The sequence below is a fragment of the Mus caroli genome, chromosome 5, assembly GCF_900094665.2.
Source record: "Mus caroli chromosome 5, CAROLI_EIJ_v1.1, whole genome shotgun sequence".
Taxonomy (NCBI): domain Eukaryota; kingdom Metazoa; phylum Chordata; class Mammalia; order Rodentia; family Muridae; genus Mus; species Mus caroli.
In genome coordinates this window covers 28,945,336-28,963,693 of record NC_034574.1, presented here as the reverse complement: position 1 = coordinate 28,963,693, position 18,358 = coordinate 28,945,336, and the positions used below count along the sequence as shown (strand labels likewise).

The 18,358-nt window shown below is 53.8% G+C and overlaps 2 protein-coding genes across 4 annotated transcripts in view; one reads left to right on the top strand and one right to left on the bottom strand.

Moving 5' to 3' along the window:
* Poln (DNA polymerase nu) overlaps positions 1-7,599 on the top strand; it is a 130,599-nt gene extending 123,000 nt beyond the window's left edge. For all 3 annotated transcript variants that reach the window (XM_021163099.1, XM_021163100.1, XM_021163098.1), the window contains 5 exons: positions 1,305-1,415; positions 2,104-2,182; positions 6,017-6,084; positions 6,768-6,829; positions 7,445-7,599. In XM_021163099.1, coding sequence (XP_021018758.1) covers positions 1,305-1,415; positions 2,104-2,182; positions 6,017-6,084; positions 6,768-6,829; positions 7,445-7,525 — 401 coding nt within the window. In that variant the 3' untranslated portion in view covers positions 7,526-7,599. The remainder of the gene's footprint in view (positions 1-1,304; positions 1,416-2,103; positions 2,183-6,016; positions 6,085-6,767; positions 6,830-7,444) is intronic.
* A 1,443-nt stretch (positions 7,600-9,042) lies between these two features.
* Nat8l (N-acetyltransferase 8 like) lies at positions 9,043-18,358 on the bottom strand. Its single transcript, XM_021163626.2, has 3 exons — positions 17,134-18,358; positions 15,811-15,975; positions 9,043-14,149 (listed from the first exon to the last, which is right to left on the bottom strand). Exons 1-3 carry the CDS (start codon positions 17,498-17,500, stop codon positions 13,782-13,784), a joined length of 900 nt encoding a protein of 299 aa, XP_021019285.1. The 5' UTR covers positions 17,501-18,358; the 3' UTR covers positions 9,043-13,781.

Below are 18,358 nucleotides of genomic sequence, written 5' to 3'. Positions count from 1 at the left end.
GGATGGTTATATCATGTTAGGTGTAATTATGACCCATTAAATATAGAATGCATTTGTAATTGTATGTTGGATAGTTATACTATGTTTAGGCATTATTATGACCTGATTATTTTCATTTGGAAATGAAGTAATCGTGATATAAGTAGATATGACTTGTGTAAGTTGTCAGTGAGTAGATTGTGATGTCTATTCATGGTTGCCAATCTGACTACATCTGGGATTAACTAAAACCCAAAAGTGGAGGGTACACCAATGAGGTATTTTTTGCTTAGTTTGAAGTAGTAATATCCACATTTAATCCAAATCTTTGAAATATGAAGACACACACCTTTAATTCAGATCATTTGAGCATCTGGGCCAAACTTCTCTGGAAACCTCTATAAAAACATGAAAAAGGAAGGTTTTGCACTTTGCCTGCTTACTCTGGCCTTGCTGGCAAGTCCCTTCCTTTACTGGCACTAGAACCTACCTCTTTGGGTTCCAGCATCACTGAGATTCCAGCTGAAATATCTCGTCTCATGAAGTGCACAACTACTGATTCCTGGACTTTCTGTTCATAGTCAGCCATTGTTGGATTAGCTGGAATGCAGCATATGTGTCATTCTAGGAAATCCCTCTATATATAAAGAGAGATTCATTCTATAAGTTCTGTTACACTAGAGAACCCCAACATAGTGGGATTTTATGTGCTTTTATATTTATTCATTTATTCTTGTTTTGTGTGTACAAGTTTTTTGCTTATAAATTTGTCTATGAGCCACAAGCATGCAGTACCCTCAGAGGCCAGAAGAGGATGTCAAATCCCCTGGGACTAGAGTTACAGATGGTAGCTGTGATGTGGATGCCAGGAAGTAAACCCACGTCCTCTGGAAGAATAAGTGCTCTTAACTACTAAGCTATCTCTTCCCTACCCTTTATGCATGTCCTAAAAGCCCCAAGCTATGTAAGCTTTGGGGCCCAGAAGACCTCAATCTACCTTTCTGTGAAGACACACTCACACTCCTTGCTCTCCATTCCAGCTGTCATACACTCTTGAATGGCTCCTGTGCCCAAGCCTTAGAATAAAAAACCCTGCCCTTCCTTATTCTGTGTAAGATTTTAGTGAAGTCAGAGGAGAAGAGTAGAAGCTTGACTTCTGGCCAACAGAGGCCACCCACTGTGGTCCTTACTCTCCCACAGACCCCACCTGCCCTGGGAATACTTGGGACAGCCTTGTGAGTGGTGGCAGAAGAATGAGGAGGCACAGTACTCTTGGTGCTATGCCATTTGTTCCTGTCTCTTATCTTCTCCTTCCTCTGCCCTAGGATATGTGACATCTATCTTGGGTAGAAGGAGGCCCCTCCCGAGGATCTGTGCACAGGACCAGCAGCTTCGGGCACAAGCAGAGCGACAGGCAGTAAACTTTGTGGTACAAGGTACCAGAGCCCCTATCCTGCCACTGTTGCAGCTCCTTCCCTGCAGGTCCATGTCCCCTGCTCCTCAGGTATTTGGATGTTTGGTGTGGAAGTCATGCTCTGAAAACTGTCCTGTATGGGCCTCACAGCCCTCACCTGTCCTGCCTGGCAGTAAGTGTCATCACAGCTGATGATGGGGTAGCAGAGCCATGTTTATGTTTAAGACATTTTTGGAAGGATCCAGTGAGGCATACCTGTAACACTAACCCTAGGATTACAAGCCCAAGCAGAACTGCCAAAAAATTAAAACCACCATGAGCTAGACCTGCATGGGAAAAAAATGAAATATAGAGATGGCCTCCCACAACACATGGAGGCCATTCTGTTTCCCTCTAAAAGCAGAAATCGGAGTCTTTAGGAGTTTCACCAACAATAGACCCAGTCCTGGAAATGGGTTACTTGACATGAGTTGGGACCCCTCTATTGTACCCTGAGAATCTGCCTGGGTCAGGTTTCCTCGTTAAGGCGTCCAAACTGTGTCCCTCAGCACTGAGAAGCAAGCAGCTGTTGCCCTGAGATGGCATGGTTTGCTTCTACTCCATTGTTAGCCAGGGGAGTGAGCAGTGTCCATGAAAAGTGTCTCTGTAACAGCTCACACACTGTGTGCCACATACCCCAGGCACTAAAACAGAACCCTTTGTGTCCACAGGCTCAGCCGCAGACCTCTGTAAGCTAGCCATGATTCGCATCTCTACTGCAGTAGCCACATCCCCGACCTTGACAGCCAGGTCAGTGAAGTAGTCATGTTTTCTGGGCCCAGCCTTGAACTCCTGCCAGTGAGGTTTGTCAGGTGCCAAAAGGGCATTGCTCCTTCTACCCACCCCACTACCTACCCTCCATCTTATCCTAAGGCCCCGGAGCTCCTCCCATGGCCCTTGCACTCCAGGGTACCCATATCACTGCCTAAGTGGGTCAGCACCTCTGCTCCTGGGAGGAAAGCTCCAGTAGGAAGAAGACAGCTTTCCTAGGTCCTAAAATGTGAAATGGGTCTCATGGGCCCCTGTGTAGCAGCCCCAAGAGGGCTTTGTGGACATGGGAACCTACTTGCTATGGACATTCCTCACCAAGCTTACAGTTTTCTCTTGGCCTGAAATATAATTCATACTCAAGGCATTAATTTTTCCTTATCAGCAGTCTCTCATCTTTCGTTCGAAACTTTATTTCTCCAACCATTTCCCCTGTCCTTTTTGGACTTGTACCGGTGTTCTTGGGTGATGTTCACACCTCTACACAGGAATATGCACTGTGGATTGGTGCCATACATTGTCAAAGGCCAGAGGCTCAGCTCCAAGCCCTGTTGTCCACTGCCATTTGCAGCCCTGTTCCAGGCACGTTTTATTAAAAAGAAATAGGTTGGGAAGCTGCAAGCTTCCTCTGGAAAGTTTCAGAAGAAGGTGCAGACACTACAGCTGAGGCCTGCCCCAGGCATGGCCAAGAGTTAACTAGGAACAGACTATGCAAAATTTGAGCCCACCTGGTTTCTCTTGTCATCCTCCCTGTCTTCTGTGGTCTCAATGACTTCCTCCCAATTCCCTGATTTCTGAAGTCTGCATATCTGCCTCTCCCACTCTTCTGTAGATAACCTCTAGCTTCACTTAGGCTATTCAGGTTGTATTCTGAGATTTCCTAGATTCAGAAAGCATCTTCTGCCAGTTCTCGCCTGAGGTGAATGGACCTAGGACCAATCTGTGTCTGCCCATCCTGGCAGCTGCTGAAAGCACCCAGCACTCTGCATCTACCACATGCAAGGCTAGCAGGTTGCCTCTCTGTTGCTCTTTTTAGAACTGTTGAAAGGTGTTGGCATATTAAGGCTTAAGGTCTCCTTGGGGCAATGTCTTTCCAGAATGTAAGCCCAGAGAATCTGACTCAGGGCTACAGAGAAGAAGAAATGAGGTAATATGCAGCATGAACCGTGTTCAAATCCAGGCAGAGCCAAGCCAGGGCTGGTGTCCTCCCAGGGCTGCAGAGTCTCCTACCTTTTACCACCACACAAATGCACTTCTAGGGAACCACAAAGAATTCAACAGGGAAGAGTGTGCTGTAGGAGGGAGCATCCTGGCAGGCTTTTGGCAAAGGGATGAGATTAGGCCCTTCTGGAAAGTTCTCTCAAAGGAACCAGGATCTGTCTGCCTGTGTCAGGTCAACTAGATGCAAATACCGTATCTCTGTGTCCTCTGTAGGGCAGATGTAAGCTATGGAGGCATGACCTCCTTCTGGGAGCCTGGGTGGTCTAAGCCTGCATTCTTCTGCTTCTCCTGCTTGTCCCTGTGCCCTAGCTTCCAGTGAGAAGTGTGATGTCTCTGTGTCTGTGATGGTGATGTGTGAGTGACTAACAGTCACACTTATTAGGTCCTGCCACACTGGCAGCTCAGACTGTGTGGTGTGATTTCAAGAAGTGTGAAGGCACTTCTGCTAAATCTGGAAAGAGTTGCAAGTGCCTCTTCTGAAGTTTCTGCCCATGAAAAGTAAGCCTCTTGGGAGCCAAGGCCTGCCAGACACCTTGATGTGAGTTTAAGGAAACACATCAGTGCTACAGCTTAGTCCCTGTCGTGTCCTGCCACAGTCCGACTTCTGGAAGTGCAGTGTTGGTGCCTTAGCCAGAAAAAGCACATGAGACACAAAGACACCTCTTTGTGAATGTCTCTGATGAATAGTGAATGTATACTTCACTATTCCATAGTCTGGCCCCAAGCATGATATGTCCCTTGCCTGCATAATCTTTAGGATGTGCTTTTGTTGGTCTCTAGTAACTAGTAGCCTGGGATTAAAAGGTATACCATTGTCCTGCCTGAGAAGTCCAAGGCACAGAAGTTGCTGACTATTTTAAAAGCTCGGACCCTTTCCCCTCAGTGTCATGATAGACATAGCTGTGCTGACGATCACAGTACCTTCCAGGCAAGAGATGGGTGGTGATGGTAAAAGCAACCTTTTACACGTCTTCCTGGGAGTCAGAAAACAGATGACTTCTGGGTCACCCCGTCATAAAGGAGGTGCTATGTATGCTGGGAACATAGACCCTTCTCTTTCCCATTCAACAGCAAAAGGGTGACAGAGAAGACAGATGGACAGTTCAGCATAGAACTCTGCTGTCAAGCACCATCACAGCTACTCTACTCAGACATGTAAAGGCTGCTTCTTCCTTCCAGCCAGGGTTCACCATCAGATCCCAATATCACTGCTGCCACAGGGGATTGCCACACTTCCCTGTGAAGCCTCAGCTTCTAGCTGCCACAGGGAAGCCCAGGGCAAACAGCAGTGGGGACATATGGCATTTGACTGTTGCCTTCAGAGTCCCATCCAGGAGACAGAGCAAGGACCACAGAGCATATGCGATCCTTCTATGCCCTCGGCCTTTCCTTGGGGGCTATAGGTCCTGGTGACCATCCCTACCACATGTACTGCACACCCCAGCCCTGAGTGTGCAGAGCCAGAGATGCACCATATACCCCTATGTACCCACAAAGGTGCTGCTAGCACCAGGTCTGGGGAGCACACAGCTACAGGATTCTGAAGTGTCATCTCCCTGGGAGACTAGGACACTAGGATCCCACCCTCCTGGGAGCCTGCAGGTTTGAGCAAGCTAGTACATGTGCTGACATGGGTCTGTGGGCTGAGTGCTCAGATATCCCCAGCATTTCATTTCTCGTCCTGTGCAAATCTGTACCTGTTCCTCCAACATGCTTACTCAACAAAGCACTGCTTCCTAGATTCCTACTGATGCCAGAAGGGACTAAAGAAGCCATACAGTACTGTGCAGAAAGTGGAATCTGAGCAGCCCACAAAGCCAAGTTCAAGGAGAGCTGTGGTTTGGTGCTCCAGAGTACATGTTCAATACTGTATGGGCCATCAAAATACCCCATATCCAATGTGGTTTTGTACCTTAAATTTTTAAAAATTTTCAAGTTCTGTTGAATATTTTATGACTTTAAAAGAAAATAAAAAAAAAAATATTGCCCCATCACTTCCTCTAAGCTGAGGGGTGCATTCCCACTACATTCTAGATTTAGATTCTCTCCTCCCAGCCTGAGTGACTCTCCTAACCCACCTTAGCACTGCTACCCCAATTGTGCGCATCATCATACCCCAGTCAGTGGAAAGTGGGGAGCGTGGCAGGCAGTCGTAACACATGCCTTTAATCCCAGTCCTTGGGAGGCAGAGACGGATGACAGTTCAAGGCCAGTATGGTCTGCAGAGTGAGTTCCAGGACAGTCACGGGTATGCAGAGTAGGGAACTAGGGGACATGAAGGGGTCCCATGTGTTTTTGCTTTCCCAGGGAGTTCTTTCTCTGATCTGCCAGTCTTCCATGAGCATAAAATGCTCAGCCTGGTCAGGAACTCTCCAGAAATCATGTCTCCCTCTCTCCTGGCCCCTGCTGCCCACATCCTGGAGCTGTCTGATGGTAAACAACCCAAACCATAGTGCCAGGATGGCTATACCTATCCCACACAGAGCCACACACTTTCATAAACCAAATGCCAAACAACCAATAAGGAACTTTGAAGGATAACTTTAGGTCCCATGTGGTGGTATCCACACTCCCAAGTGACTTCCTTCCTTACAGGTTAGTTGCCCAAATTCATGATGAGCTGCTGTTTGAAGTAGAAGACACTCAGGTCCCTGAGTTTGCAGGTACGTCCAGGGGAGCATAGTGGGTGGTGGTGTCCAACAGTTAGGAAATGTGCTATCTCCTTGAAGCTTCTCCTCGATATATCTCAAGGCTTCTCCCAGATGTTAGAGAAGACATGTCGAGTGCTCCAGAACAGCCATGAAGTTCCTGTGCACAGGCATGTATGGCACAAACTCCCAAGATAGATAGTACTGTCAGGGCCACGGAGCTGCCTCCAGAGGCAGGACGAGTACATTAGACCTGCACCAGAAGCATCCAAGATAATGCCCTTCCATGCCCAGACTGTCTTGACTAGGAAGAATGACCTGGTGCCTTCTCCTAGATCTACTGTCCCAGCCAGAACCGCTGGTGTAGTCACAGCACCTACCCACCTCAGTTGGCCTGCCACTGCTGTGAAGAGCTGGAGTGGAAGGGTGGGGCCAGCTCACTCAGTACCATGACCAGAAGAATGGGCTGAGGGTCCTTTAAGCTACATTCTGAGCTACTGGGAGTTGAACAAAGTTTGAGGTTAGATGAGAGGACCAAGGGTTTAAGGGACTTGTAGACCCAAGAAACAACCAGGTAACTTGTAGCAAGCAGCACTGAGCCTGAAGGTTCCTCAATCCTCAACTCTGGGGTCCTAGAAGCCAGAGGCTGGCCAGACCTTGACCCACACAGCCTGTAAGCAGCTGTTTTCCTGTTCTAGCTCTTGTCAGAAGGATCATGGAGTCCTTGCAACAGGTACAGACCCTGGAACTGCAGCTGCAGGTAAGGGGGCATATCTGCCCAGCATCACTGCTATATCCCTTACACCTTGAGTCAACTCAGGGTGGACAGGAGGGCCCCACTCCCCAGAGGCCAGGAGGGCAAGGAAGAAGGCAAATTCCAGTCTTGTGCACCAGGAGCTTGAAGCCAAGGAAACTAAATTTAGCTGCCATCAGGGGGCCCTCGTGAGGCGGATGACTGTGGGAAATAGTGAGGGCCAGTCCCTTTCTTCTGACAAGGTGGCTTTGTCTAGTGCCTTGGGAAAAGGCTCACCTCTGGTAGGGGTCTTCTGCCCCCTAGCACAACAACCCTGACAGCGTGAGCACATGTTACACTGAGACAGTCCTACCCTAAGGCACCATGCCTGGGAGCCCTGTAGACCTACACTGGCTGAGGCCTGGTAGACAGGGAGGTCCACCATGGTACATGCAAGGGATATGAGCTTACAACAGGGAAAATGGGAGCTTACATGTGTGTGTCCATATGTGTGCTGGAATGTGTGGCTGCTCTCTCTGTGGAAGTGTTTGTCCATGAGTACTGCTTCCTCATCAACCTGCATGGGACCTGGGAGGTGGCTGGGTTTCTCCTTGGAGCTCATTTCTGGTTGTCACCCCACAGGTGCCCCTAAAAGTGAACTTGAGTGTTGGCCGCTCATGGGGACACCTGGCCCCACTGCAGGAGACCCTGGGCCCAGCCTGACCTCAGCCACAATCCAGCCCCAGTGAGGTCCCTGTTCCCTACTCACATGAAGGACATTTTTTTTTTCATCCTATGTTTGTCTGTATCCCTGTGCAACAGTAGAATGAGAGAGTTTGTTTTCACCAATCCATCCTACAGCCTTTCCCTGTGTTACAGACTTGTACTCTGTGAGGGCTAAACTGATACAGGCCACACTAACCCTTTGTGGGACAACTGGGGCACCTGAAGTAAAAGCCTAATGAGAAGCTGTCTTCATCCTTGTGTGAGAGGGCTCTTCCTATGGGTACAAACACATGTATACAACGTACAGTCTTCTCAGCAAGAGGCTGGACTGGGAACTAACTCAAGGCAGTTTGGCCCTTGATGAGTGTCTACCCAGGCCATTCTCTGTGCCAAATATAATCCAGTATGAACCGTGTCCAGTAAAGAAGCTGACATCTGGCACTGTGGAGAGCACCACAAGGTTTAAGATAAAAGGCCAGCTCCATGGTAGGTGACCTTCTGGTTATGTTTCAAAGATGGGCTCTGTTATGTCACCCAAGCCCAGGCAAAGATCACCAAGTCCCTCTGTCTCTGGGAAGGGCAGCCCCTGACCATGCCATGGTTACACTCCCCCAAAGGAATCTCCCAGAAAGCTATCCAGGGACTAAGGTGAGTGTCTGAGTTTTTGAAACCCTCCCTCAGCCTCCAAGGGTCTCCCTACTGACAAGGCTGGCTGGTTACTGCACAGGGGTCTGAGAGGATATATGTCTTCATTCACTGAGATGTCTACCCCTCAACCTGGCTAACACCGATACCTGTGAAGATCCAAATCTCATACTATTCCTATGTGCATGTTGGTAGACAAGCAGCAGGGAACACAGCCTGTGGTGGCACCACCCAGCAGGAGGCTGCTAGCAACATCAGGGTCCAAAAGAGCCCTCAGGAGAAGAATGAAGCTCTTCATGAATCCAACCCCCATAAACCCACGGGCGTTGACCTTGTAAATATCTACCAGAACCATGCCAGAAGAGTGGGGTTTGGTAGCCTGGAGACTGCACCAAAGTTGTCTCAGCTGTGCCTGAAGTTTTAATTGCCCAAGAACTATAGCATAGAGGTAGAGTAAAACCTTCTGGTTGCTGCTGGGCCTGAGGCAATCCCACCCCTCCACCCTCACCACCACTACATCCCCACTACCTCTCCACCCTACAGCCAAGTTGTCCTATAGTCTGGCTGCTGCCTCTATATCTACCATGCTTAGGAAATGTGAAGGGCTACAGCCCCTAACCATCCTTGGCCAGAGAGAAGTCCAAGCCCCTCTTCCCTAGTGGGAGAGAGCATCATGGGTGTTTGAGCTTGGTAATAGTTTTGGGAAGGAGCCTCAACTCCACAGGAACGCCAAGGCCCTAACTCTACCTCAGTGATCCCACTCCTGCTCCAGTGTCCAGCTCAGCCAAACACAGGCAGAAAAGGCCCAGAGAGTGGGAAAGCCAGAATATCCACCCCAGGAGGTGCCTCAAAAAAATCACAGAGCCTGGTTCCTTCAATTCTGGTTTTATTGAAAAACAGCAGCATTGGGGGCCATGCAGGCAGGGGTACATACCCACTTGGGCCCCCAGCCTGTCTTCTTGGGAACTCGGCTCGTCATCTGGCCCTAGGGGCTATTTTGGCACATCCTGGGGTCTCAGGACACCCTCACCCCCATCATGGGCTCACAGTACAAATTCAGGAACAAACCACAACAGTGAGACCTACCACTGTGTCATACCCTCTGCACCCTGGCCAAACCCAGTCCGTGTCCTGTCCAAAGGAACTCCAGCTCCTCTACCCTACCCTCAGCTGAGGGGGACATGGACAGAGGTGAGGGCCAGAGAGGCTCAGCTGGCCTGGTGGGGTTGTGCTACATTCACGTGGAGCTGGGCAGGGCAGGGCAGGGCAGGGAATGGACATAGTGAAAGACAACCACAAGACCCTTCTTACCACAAAGTGCCTCCCAGATCAGAGACTGTCCCCATAGATTCCCTCCCACTGCTATACATGTGCACGTACAAGCATACACATGCACACATTCATACACATGGAGATGCCCACACATACTCAAATGTGCTCACACACATGCAACACATGAATGTGATTTCTTGGGCACATATAGTCATATGAGCACATGATCACAAATGGCATGTGTGTGTGTGTGTGTGTGTGTCCCCACGCGCATGCGCGTGGTCAACTCTCTCAGGCTGCCCCTTGGGCCTGACAAGAAGATGGCCCTGTGGGTGCTGCACAGTTCCTACACACACAGATGCTCTCACATGCAAACACATACTCTCAGATGCACATACATGTGCACAGATGCACATACACCAATGGGCATGCACATTTATGTAGGTAAACCCCTTCTTTAAAATGGCTAATTATTGCTGTTTAAAAAAAAAAATACATCCAACAGTGGTAAGTCAAGGCTCATCTTCCACCCAGCTCCAGGCAAGTCCCACCCACCGTCATGGACCCCTCCCTTGCTGGAAGCACGGTGACAGTAGCACCAAAGAGCAGCCCAGCCCAGGGTCTGCCCCACACCCAGCAGAGGGTGGCCAAAAGCCAAGGACAACAGGCGCCAGCAGCATTGCTACCATGGCCAGGGACACAGCCACCTCAGGTCAGCTCTCTCAGGCTGCCCCTTGGGTCTGACAAGAAGATGGCTTCATGGGTGCTGCACAGTTCCTACGCAGCTAGGAGGTCACATCTAGTCCCCAAGAAACCTGGGACACCAGCAAAACCCAAAAAGTTTTGTCCCTAGGCCTCTAGCCACAGGCACAGCCCTGGAAGCCAGCTCCAGGAAGCTGTGACCATGGGGCTACCTGGGGTTGGCAAAGGCAAGTAGGAATGGGCAGCATGTTTTCCAGCAACAAGCAATGATCCTATGGTCTAGCGAGTCCCAGGCACCAGGCCAAAGCCCAAGCTCACTTTAGATGTGTCCCTGACTCTGTCCTCTGCCCTATCCCCTTATCTCAGGAAGGGTACCTGTGCAAGATGGGAACTGTCCAAGCCCCTGAGACTAAGTTGTTAACCACAGGGCCTCCCAGCCAAAGCCAGCCATCTACCACCTCAGTCAGGTTAGCACATGCCTTAGCTGTTGCCCAGCCCCAGGGCAGTGCTAGGGTGAAGGATAAGCATAGGGGTGAGATCAGAACATGGAAGAGGCAATCGTGGCCACCAGGGCATGGCCTCGCTACACTCAGGGGCCAGATCTTAGAACATGCAGGCCAGCCTCTTGGCCATACAGCAGAGACTAGGCATCTGCAGAGACACATGCCTGGGCAGTGGGAGCTGCCTGGGGACAGTCAAGCTGTAGGGTCATCCAACACTGACATTCTGGGACATTCCATCATCTCTTTCTCCCTCCCTACTCTAAAGCTTCCAAGCAAACGATAGGACTCCTGGAAGCCACAGATCCTGAGCACAGAGTCAGACCCCAGGTTGGCCTTCCCTGGGCCTTCCCAGGCCCAGAGTACAGCTGCTGGCCACCTCAGGTGCTTGGAGGCTCAAGGGAAGGGGAGATGACTAGCCAACTCAGAGGAGGGGCACCAAGCACATGGCCACCAAGTGGAGCAGGGAGGAGGGCCTCCACAGAGGTAGAAGAAACATCAGAATCTCAACAAACAGAAAATTCACATCAGTGCACATGTGCAGAGCACTCAGAGCTCTGGCTGGGATGATGGAGTGGACACAGTCAGGCGCAGTCATCAGCACACTCAGCTTCCTCCAGCCCAGGGAGACAGGTATGTCTCCAGGGCCTCAGGCCCTGCCAAGCTACATACTGCCTGGTGAGGCTCCATCCTGATGCAGCTGGAGCCTACCCCACCATCCATTCCTGGAATCTCTACCAAGTCTTGGCAGCAACAGAAGGCAACGAATACTCGAGAGCCCAGCAAACTTCCCTTTATCCATGGGTTGTTCAGCAGGGGGAGATCCCCTTGGACAGGTGCCAAGAGGCTGGAAGGGCCACGGCTTCTCCCAGGCTCCTAGGCTGGAGGAATCTACTATGAGCTCATCCCAGGTCAGGATCAAGGAGACATGGGTGGCTACAGGATCCTCAAGCTCAGCCCTGGCCCAAGTGATCCCAGTGCCCTGCCACACCTTCCAACCCCAGACTGCAGGCCCCAAAGGCACAGGATCAGAGAAGCCTTGGCAGCTGGTGGTGTCCAGTAGAGCTGGCTCCCACTTAGGTCTACCCAGGCGCCTCAGACCCGCCAGCAGCCTCTGACCCCACAGGCCTCAGACACCAGCAGTCCCTATACCCCCACAACAACTAAGACTAGCCCCGAGCCGAGACCAATCCAAACAGAAAAGAGAAAAAAGGCACAACTGTTTGTTTTCCATTTTGCTAAAACACTTTACATCTGTCTGTATAATCCAGATTAACAAAATCTGAGAGCTGCAAGAAAATAGGGTGCCAATTTCTGTACAGTCTACAAAACTCCCATCCCCAAGCGGGGACCGGGCACCACCAGGGAGGAATGTACAGGGGAGAGCGGGGTCTGTACAGTGTTCTGCAAATGCCTCAATTGCTAACAGGACAAAAGGCCCCTCAGGAAGCTGGGCTTGTTCCACCAACTCATTAACTCTAAAGAGCCTTTCTAATAATGTAGCCTCGGTGCCAGGGGCCCAGCTCTATGGTCTACCTAGCCTGCCACTCCTCACCCCAAGCCCCACACAGAGGAATGTGGACGGGCCTTTATGCACCCCCTGCACTAAAGCTAAGTCCAAGTTTCAACTGGCCTCATGACCACTGCCAGCTACTGACTTTCTCTGTCCTAGGCCATACCCACCCCCATCTAAGCTGGATCCTAAGTGTAACCTCAAAAAAGAGAGGCCAGACCTAGCAGAGTAGTCTGTAGTGGGATACCTGGACCCACCCCAACCACCAGCTTCTACCCCCAAGGCAGTGCCCAGCCCTTCCTATGAGGCTTTAGGACCCTCCAGTCCCCTCAATCCTGCATACAAGGAATCAAGGGGCAACCTGAGCCTCACAGACTGTGTTGTGAGGGCACTTTAGGGGTGTTTACACTAAATTAGAGTCTCCTTCCATACTTCAAACTGAAATCTTCCACCTACCCGGCCACCCACCCCCATCAAATGGGGCCAGAGACCATGCGTATGCTAGCACCACACAGATGTGTGTCTGGAGGCTCAAACTACCATTTTGTCCCAGTAATTAAAGTCATGCAGAGTGCTATTCTGTCTACGTAACTTATTAGAGAATGGGTGGTTTCAGGCTGGGAGAAGCTGTGGCAGGCATTGCCAACAACAGCCTGGGCTAGTTACATTCACAGGGCAGACCCCACAAACAGCATGAGGCCACAGGACCTCAGGCAGCTGGGAGGTGGCCACCTGATCTAACAGGTGTTGGGGGAGGTGCCCCCCCACCCCCATGAAATCCCTCCCCACCATGCTGTGCAGTGGATTGCTACAGGAACCAAACCCGGGTGACCAGCCAAGTCAGCCAGAGCAAGGAGGCACGGGGGCCAAAAAGGGAAAGAGGTAAGATGATTTCGAAGCAAAGCAGGAGTGGATAGAGCCAGGTTAGGCAAGGCCAGGCCAGGCCTCACCAGAGAGTAGACAGGGTCAGGCAGGTAGGCCCTCCAGAGGCCAGCTCAGGACAGGACAAGGGAGCTCACTAGCTCAGGCCTGAGGTCCAGGCTGGGCAGGATAGTGGGGCAGGGGGCTGTGGCATGCGGCATGCTGCAGCCAGGCCATGTCCTTAGCATGCACAGGGCAAAGCAGGGCCTGGGACCAGCTCAGCCTCCCATGGGGCAGTGGCTGGCCAGCCCAGCAGACCACTCTTCCAGAGGCCAATAGTTGAGCCTTAGCCTGGCTGGGGGCCAGGGTTCTGCTCCTTGGGGGGGTGGGGTTGTTGTAGAGGTTCTGTGCTTGATGGGCAAGGCTAGTCCTTCCCTGATGGAGGCAGGCTGGGCAGCTTTGTGGATAGTTCAGATGGTCCACAATGCTGCTCTTCAAGGCATGATGAGCCACTCTGATGGGCTGGGGAGGCAAGGGCCATGGCTGCAGACAATCCACCCCACCAGAGTGTTGCAGATGAGCACTCTGGCCTGGGACCCTGTGGCCCCAGAACCAGCCAGGTGATGAACCAGCATGATGCTGAAAAAGGAAAACCCAAATAAATGCCAAGGTGAGCATTGGAAAGCAGGGCCGCACTAGGCAGCGAGCAGGAGGGCAGAGGTGGACGGGGGCAGACAGGGTGGTGGGCAGGTGGTGGTGGTCACTCCTCGCGCAGCTGCAGGCGGTAGCGGTGGTAGCGGACCTGGAAGAAGAGGCGCTCGGCCAGCGAGAGGGTCATGCCAGGCAGCACGTAGTGATCACTCGCGCCCATGTGTCTGAAGCCCAGTGACTCATAGAGCTTGTGGGCGGCCACCTTGACGGCTGTGGTGCCCAGTACCACTGCAGAGTAGTTGTGCAGCATGGCAAACTCCAACACCCTCCTGCCCAGAGCCTTGGCGATGCCTTTGCCGCGGAAACGCGAGTCCACGGACATGCGGAGCAGCTCCACTGTGTTGTCCTCCTCATGGGCCCGTGCGGCCACGATGCCCACAACGTTGCCATCCAGCACAGCCACCCAGAAACAGGAACCTAGGAAAGACATGACAATCAGGGATATTCTGCATGGAAGACTGAAGAGACTTTAGAGCTGCCCATTCCAGCTGAGTGCCAAGTCAGGGTATCACAATGATGCTCAATCCTCCAGTGCCCTGACCCACCTTTCAGCTCTTTTGGACACCACGGGAGGCCACGATTTAGGATAACCTGCCTCCTCTAGACCCCCTGAGCAGCAAGACACTCCATAAGCCAAAGGCTTCTGCCAAAGGCTCTGCACCTGCATCTGCCCTAACCCAGCAGGAGAAAGCACTCCTCCCTACACTTCTCACCTCTGGGGAAGCTGGTGCCTTCAGGGCAGACTCTGCTCTACAGCTGAGGGTGCTGCCTGCCCACCCTTCACAAGCATAGCAGAGAAAGTTGCCAACTCATGGAGGGCCCTGGTCCCAGAGCCTCTAGGACTTCTCCAACTCCATATGCCCATATGCTCTCTGACCAGCTGCCACACAACCAGACCAGAGGTCAGGACAGCCTTTAGCACCCAGTTGTCACTCTTCCCAGGTCTTGTTTCCCACTTGCATAAGAACTCCCATAAATCTACACAGCCCAGTTGGCTGATGTCCAGCTCTGGCTCTTTTAGTTCATGAAGGTGACTAGATTCCCTGTGACCTGTGCCTGGCAGCATTCCTCCCATCCAAACTCCTTGTTCTCGCCCTCTCCCTTCTTGAAGGGGCTGGCTAGCCTGGTGTCAGGCTCATTGTCCAGTAGAGGCTGGGTTAACCCTATAAACCCAGAAGATGTCCAAGGATTAGCAAGAGCTGCCACACTCTAACCCCTGAGGGCACATGACAATAACTTCTGACCACACCCATCTATCTACTCAAGCTATCTACGGAAACCCGAAACCTGCTTCAGCCATTTCCACCTTCTCTTCCCAAACAGAGGCAGGTAGGTCGAGGACCTTGCAGAGGACAGGAAGCTGTATTTGAATGTGGGTAAGGGCCAAGGAAAACAGGCACCAAGGCCAGCTAAACAGGACATTGGGGTACAAGATAGGATGGATGGGGAGAAGCTGGCAGAAAACTATAGCTGGCAAGGCCAAGAAGGCTGCCTTTCCTTGAAATAGACCTGGTTCCTTCTGGCCAGCCCCCTGTGTCATCATCCCCTTACACCTTAAAATGTCTCTCCTCTGGCTCCCACAACCCAGCCTGCTTCATGGTCTGCCGCAGAGAGAGACCAACCAGTCTCCAGCTCCTGTAGACCAGAGTCCCAGACCCTCGTTCTACAGAAAACCTTGGGGTCTGGGATAATACCTTGTGGTTCACTACTCTAGTCAGGAGGCTGGGTAAAGCCTGGGCCCCTACTCAATCTTCTGCTCCCTGGGACATCTCCTGTGTCACCCAGGATTCCTCCACCCTGAGCACTCTCGGCTGGCTCAAGATCCAGCCAGGACTTCACCCCATAACAGACAAACAAATGGCAGGTAGCAGGAAAAGGTGTCCAACAGAGGACACAGTGGAGCCAGGCCACCAAGGGAAGGACTTCTTTCTGGCTCTCCCCTGCTGACACGCTACCCTTAGCTAGAGGCCTCGGTCATTCAGAAGACTCAGAACATCAGGATCCCACAGTTTAGGCCCTCTTGTGCCTGAAGGGGAAGAGGGAGGGAGTAGGCAGAGTTGGAGAATTCCAGAACTCACCAGGTGGCTTCATGTAGTACTGCTCAATGTCAGCCATGTCCGTGTGCAGCGCACACTCCAGGTAGGCCAGAATCACCTTGCGACTGTAGTAGTAGCGCAGGGCCAGGAGCCCGGCTGGCACCAGGCATGTCAGCAGCAGTGAGCGGGTCACAGCAAAACAGAGGGCTGCAGGCAAGGGAGCACAGGTGAGGTGGCAGGTGCAGAGGGGCACGCGGCCAGGCTGGACATGGGTAGGTCCCACGGCACCCGGAGTCCAAACCACCTTGGTAAATCAGTGCTTAGGGATGCTCCCCACCAGGGACTGTTTCTCTGTGTAGGAGTCATGGCCGCAGTCCCTCTCTACGCTTCCTCATTTCCAAGCTCTCTGGCGTAAACACCTGCTACCTTCACAACCTGAAACAAAGGTCCACAATACAGCCTAGGCCAGACCAGTGCTGGTCAGCCCTGGGTTCCCCCAGTTTCCAAAGGGTCTCTTGCCTACTCCACCTAGCCTGGTGCTAAGTCAAAGAGCTGGACAGAGACACCAGGACACTGCCTATGCAAGCAGGTCATCCCGCGCCGGGCTGAGAAGGCACCCAACTAGAGCCCTCCCTGGGCAGCTTCAGAGCCCACTAGGCTGTCAGAGTTGGGCGACAAGCACCACACCGTTTCCAACTTCATTTGTGTTGCGGAGGAGGAAAAAACGCACAAGAGCAAAAGTTGCCTCCTCTGAATGACCTTGGGTGAGTCGCCTCAAGATACTCATCTGCAGAATGGGATGGCATGGAATGGGAGGGGGTGTGCTTCGAGACAGCAGAGGGTATCCTCCCTGTATCCCTGGCTCTGGCGAACAGTCTCCCTGGCTCCCCGCGGAGCTGGCTGTCTTCCCGTCATAAATTAGCACTTGAGCCTCAGGCGGCCTCCCCCGCCCAAAGATTATATATATAGTTGTCGCGCCGGGCCGCAGCTGCAGCGCTACCTGCCCTGTCACGCCGCCCCCACCCGGGATGCCCCGCGACGGAGAGAACGGGCGCCGCGGACTGAGTTGCCAACCCAGTGCTTCCCAGTCCGCAGCGCCCTGCACTCAGCCCGCGCTGGTTCCCACGCCCGGCCCAGGAGCCTTGGCCGAAAGCCCGGAGCGCTGCGCCGCTGGTGCAAGCGGGTCTCCTCCCAACCGGTCCAGCGTACCGACGCGGCACCGGGGCTCAGAGATGGGAACCCAGAAGGAAGGCAAAAAGAGTCAAGCGCGACGGTCCCCGGAGGGGTCCGCTGGACCCGCTGGAGCCGGGCCGGAGCCGGACTGCCGCAGCCCCGCCGGCCCCCCGCCCCCCGCGGCGCACTGACCGGCCAGCAGGGCGTAGAGCAGCTGGGTGCGCGGGTGCTGCCGCAGGCCGCGGAAAGCCGTATTGGGGATGCGCTCCAAGATGCCGTCGTAGAAGATGCGGCGCGCCGCCTCCTGCTCAGCTGCGCGGAACTCGCGGATGCACACGCCGCGCCCCTCCGGCGGCCCCGCGCCCCCGGTGCCTCCGTGGGGCTGAGGACCTGCCGCGGGTGGGGGTGCGGCGGCCGGCCCCGGCGCGGCGGGCAGCGGGGGCCACATGGCTCCGGCGGCGGCGAGCAGCGCGTCCTTCTTGGCCCCCGGCAGTGCCTCATGGTCCTCCGTAGCCACGATCTTCGTCTCGCAGACCATGTCGGGAGGCCCACAATGCATGCACCCGGCCGGGCGTCGCAGCGCGAGGACGCGAGCCGGCGGCAGCGGGCAGAGCCCGAGCCCAGGGCAAGGGCGCGGCGCCCTCGGACCCGCGGCGGCGGCAGCGGCGGCAGCGGCTCAGGGGCGCAGGGCGGAGGCGGCGGGCGGCCCGGGCGCGCGCAGGGAGCTGCGCCGCATTTTGGAGAAGTATTTATAATGCAGCGGCGCCGGTGCAGTCGCGGCGCCCGGGGTCCCGCAGGGTCCTAGCGTCCACTGCATTGGCTGCCGAGGGTCACCATGTGATCTCGGGGGTGGGAGCAGACACCGCCTCTGCGCCCGCCCGATGGCACACTTGGGCTGCGTGGCTGGCAGACCGCGGGAGCACAGAGGGGCCGAGCGGAGAGCGTGCGAGGAAGTGGTCCTCAGTGAACGGCAGCAGGGACAGGGTGCTCAGAGAGGCGCTGCGTAGGGGGCTTGAGGCTCGCCAGGAGGACGGCGAGTGATGGACGCCTCCTACCCCGCCCCTGAGCTCCCGCAAAGCTGTCGCTGCGCTCGGACTTGCGTTCCTGCAGCAAAGCGTCCTCTTCTTCCGCGGCCGCTGGCAGTAATCACGGAAGTGTCTCCATCTCCCACCCCTTTGTCTGTACGCGGCGCCCGGCCGAAGTCCTCGTTAGGGGCCCCGTGTTCCCTTGGCAGGCGCCCTCCGAGCCTGCGGCCGGGGCCGAACGGACTGAGAGAGTGAGGACGCGGCTGAAATGGGGTTTGATGCACTCGCTGCCTGACAGCCGAACCCCACCCCACTCCAATCTGACACCCGACCGTTCCCGGCGGCGGACCTGCGGGATTGCAGAACCCCTCCCGGCTCGGCCCCCGCCTTCC

What these genes read in the sequence shown, in the direction of transcription:
- Nat8l (XM_021163626.2), bottom strand. Translation starts at nt 17,500, where the DNA reads ATGCATTGTGGGCCTCCCGACATGGTCTGCGAGACGAAGATCGTGGCT. An exon ending in GCTCTACGCCCTGCTGGCCG is followed by an intron (nt 15,976 to 17,133) that starts GTCAGTGCGCCG and finishes CCTTGCCTGCAG; the next exon opens with CCCTCTGTTTTGCTGTGACC. An exon ending in GTACTACATGAAGCCACCTG is followed by an intron (nt 14,150 to 15,810) that starts GTGAGTTCTGGA and finishes TGTCTTTCCTAG; the next exon opens with GTTCCTGTTTCTGGGTGGCT.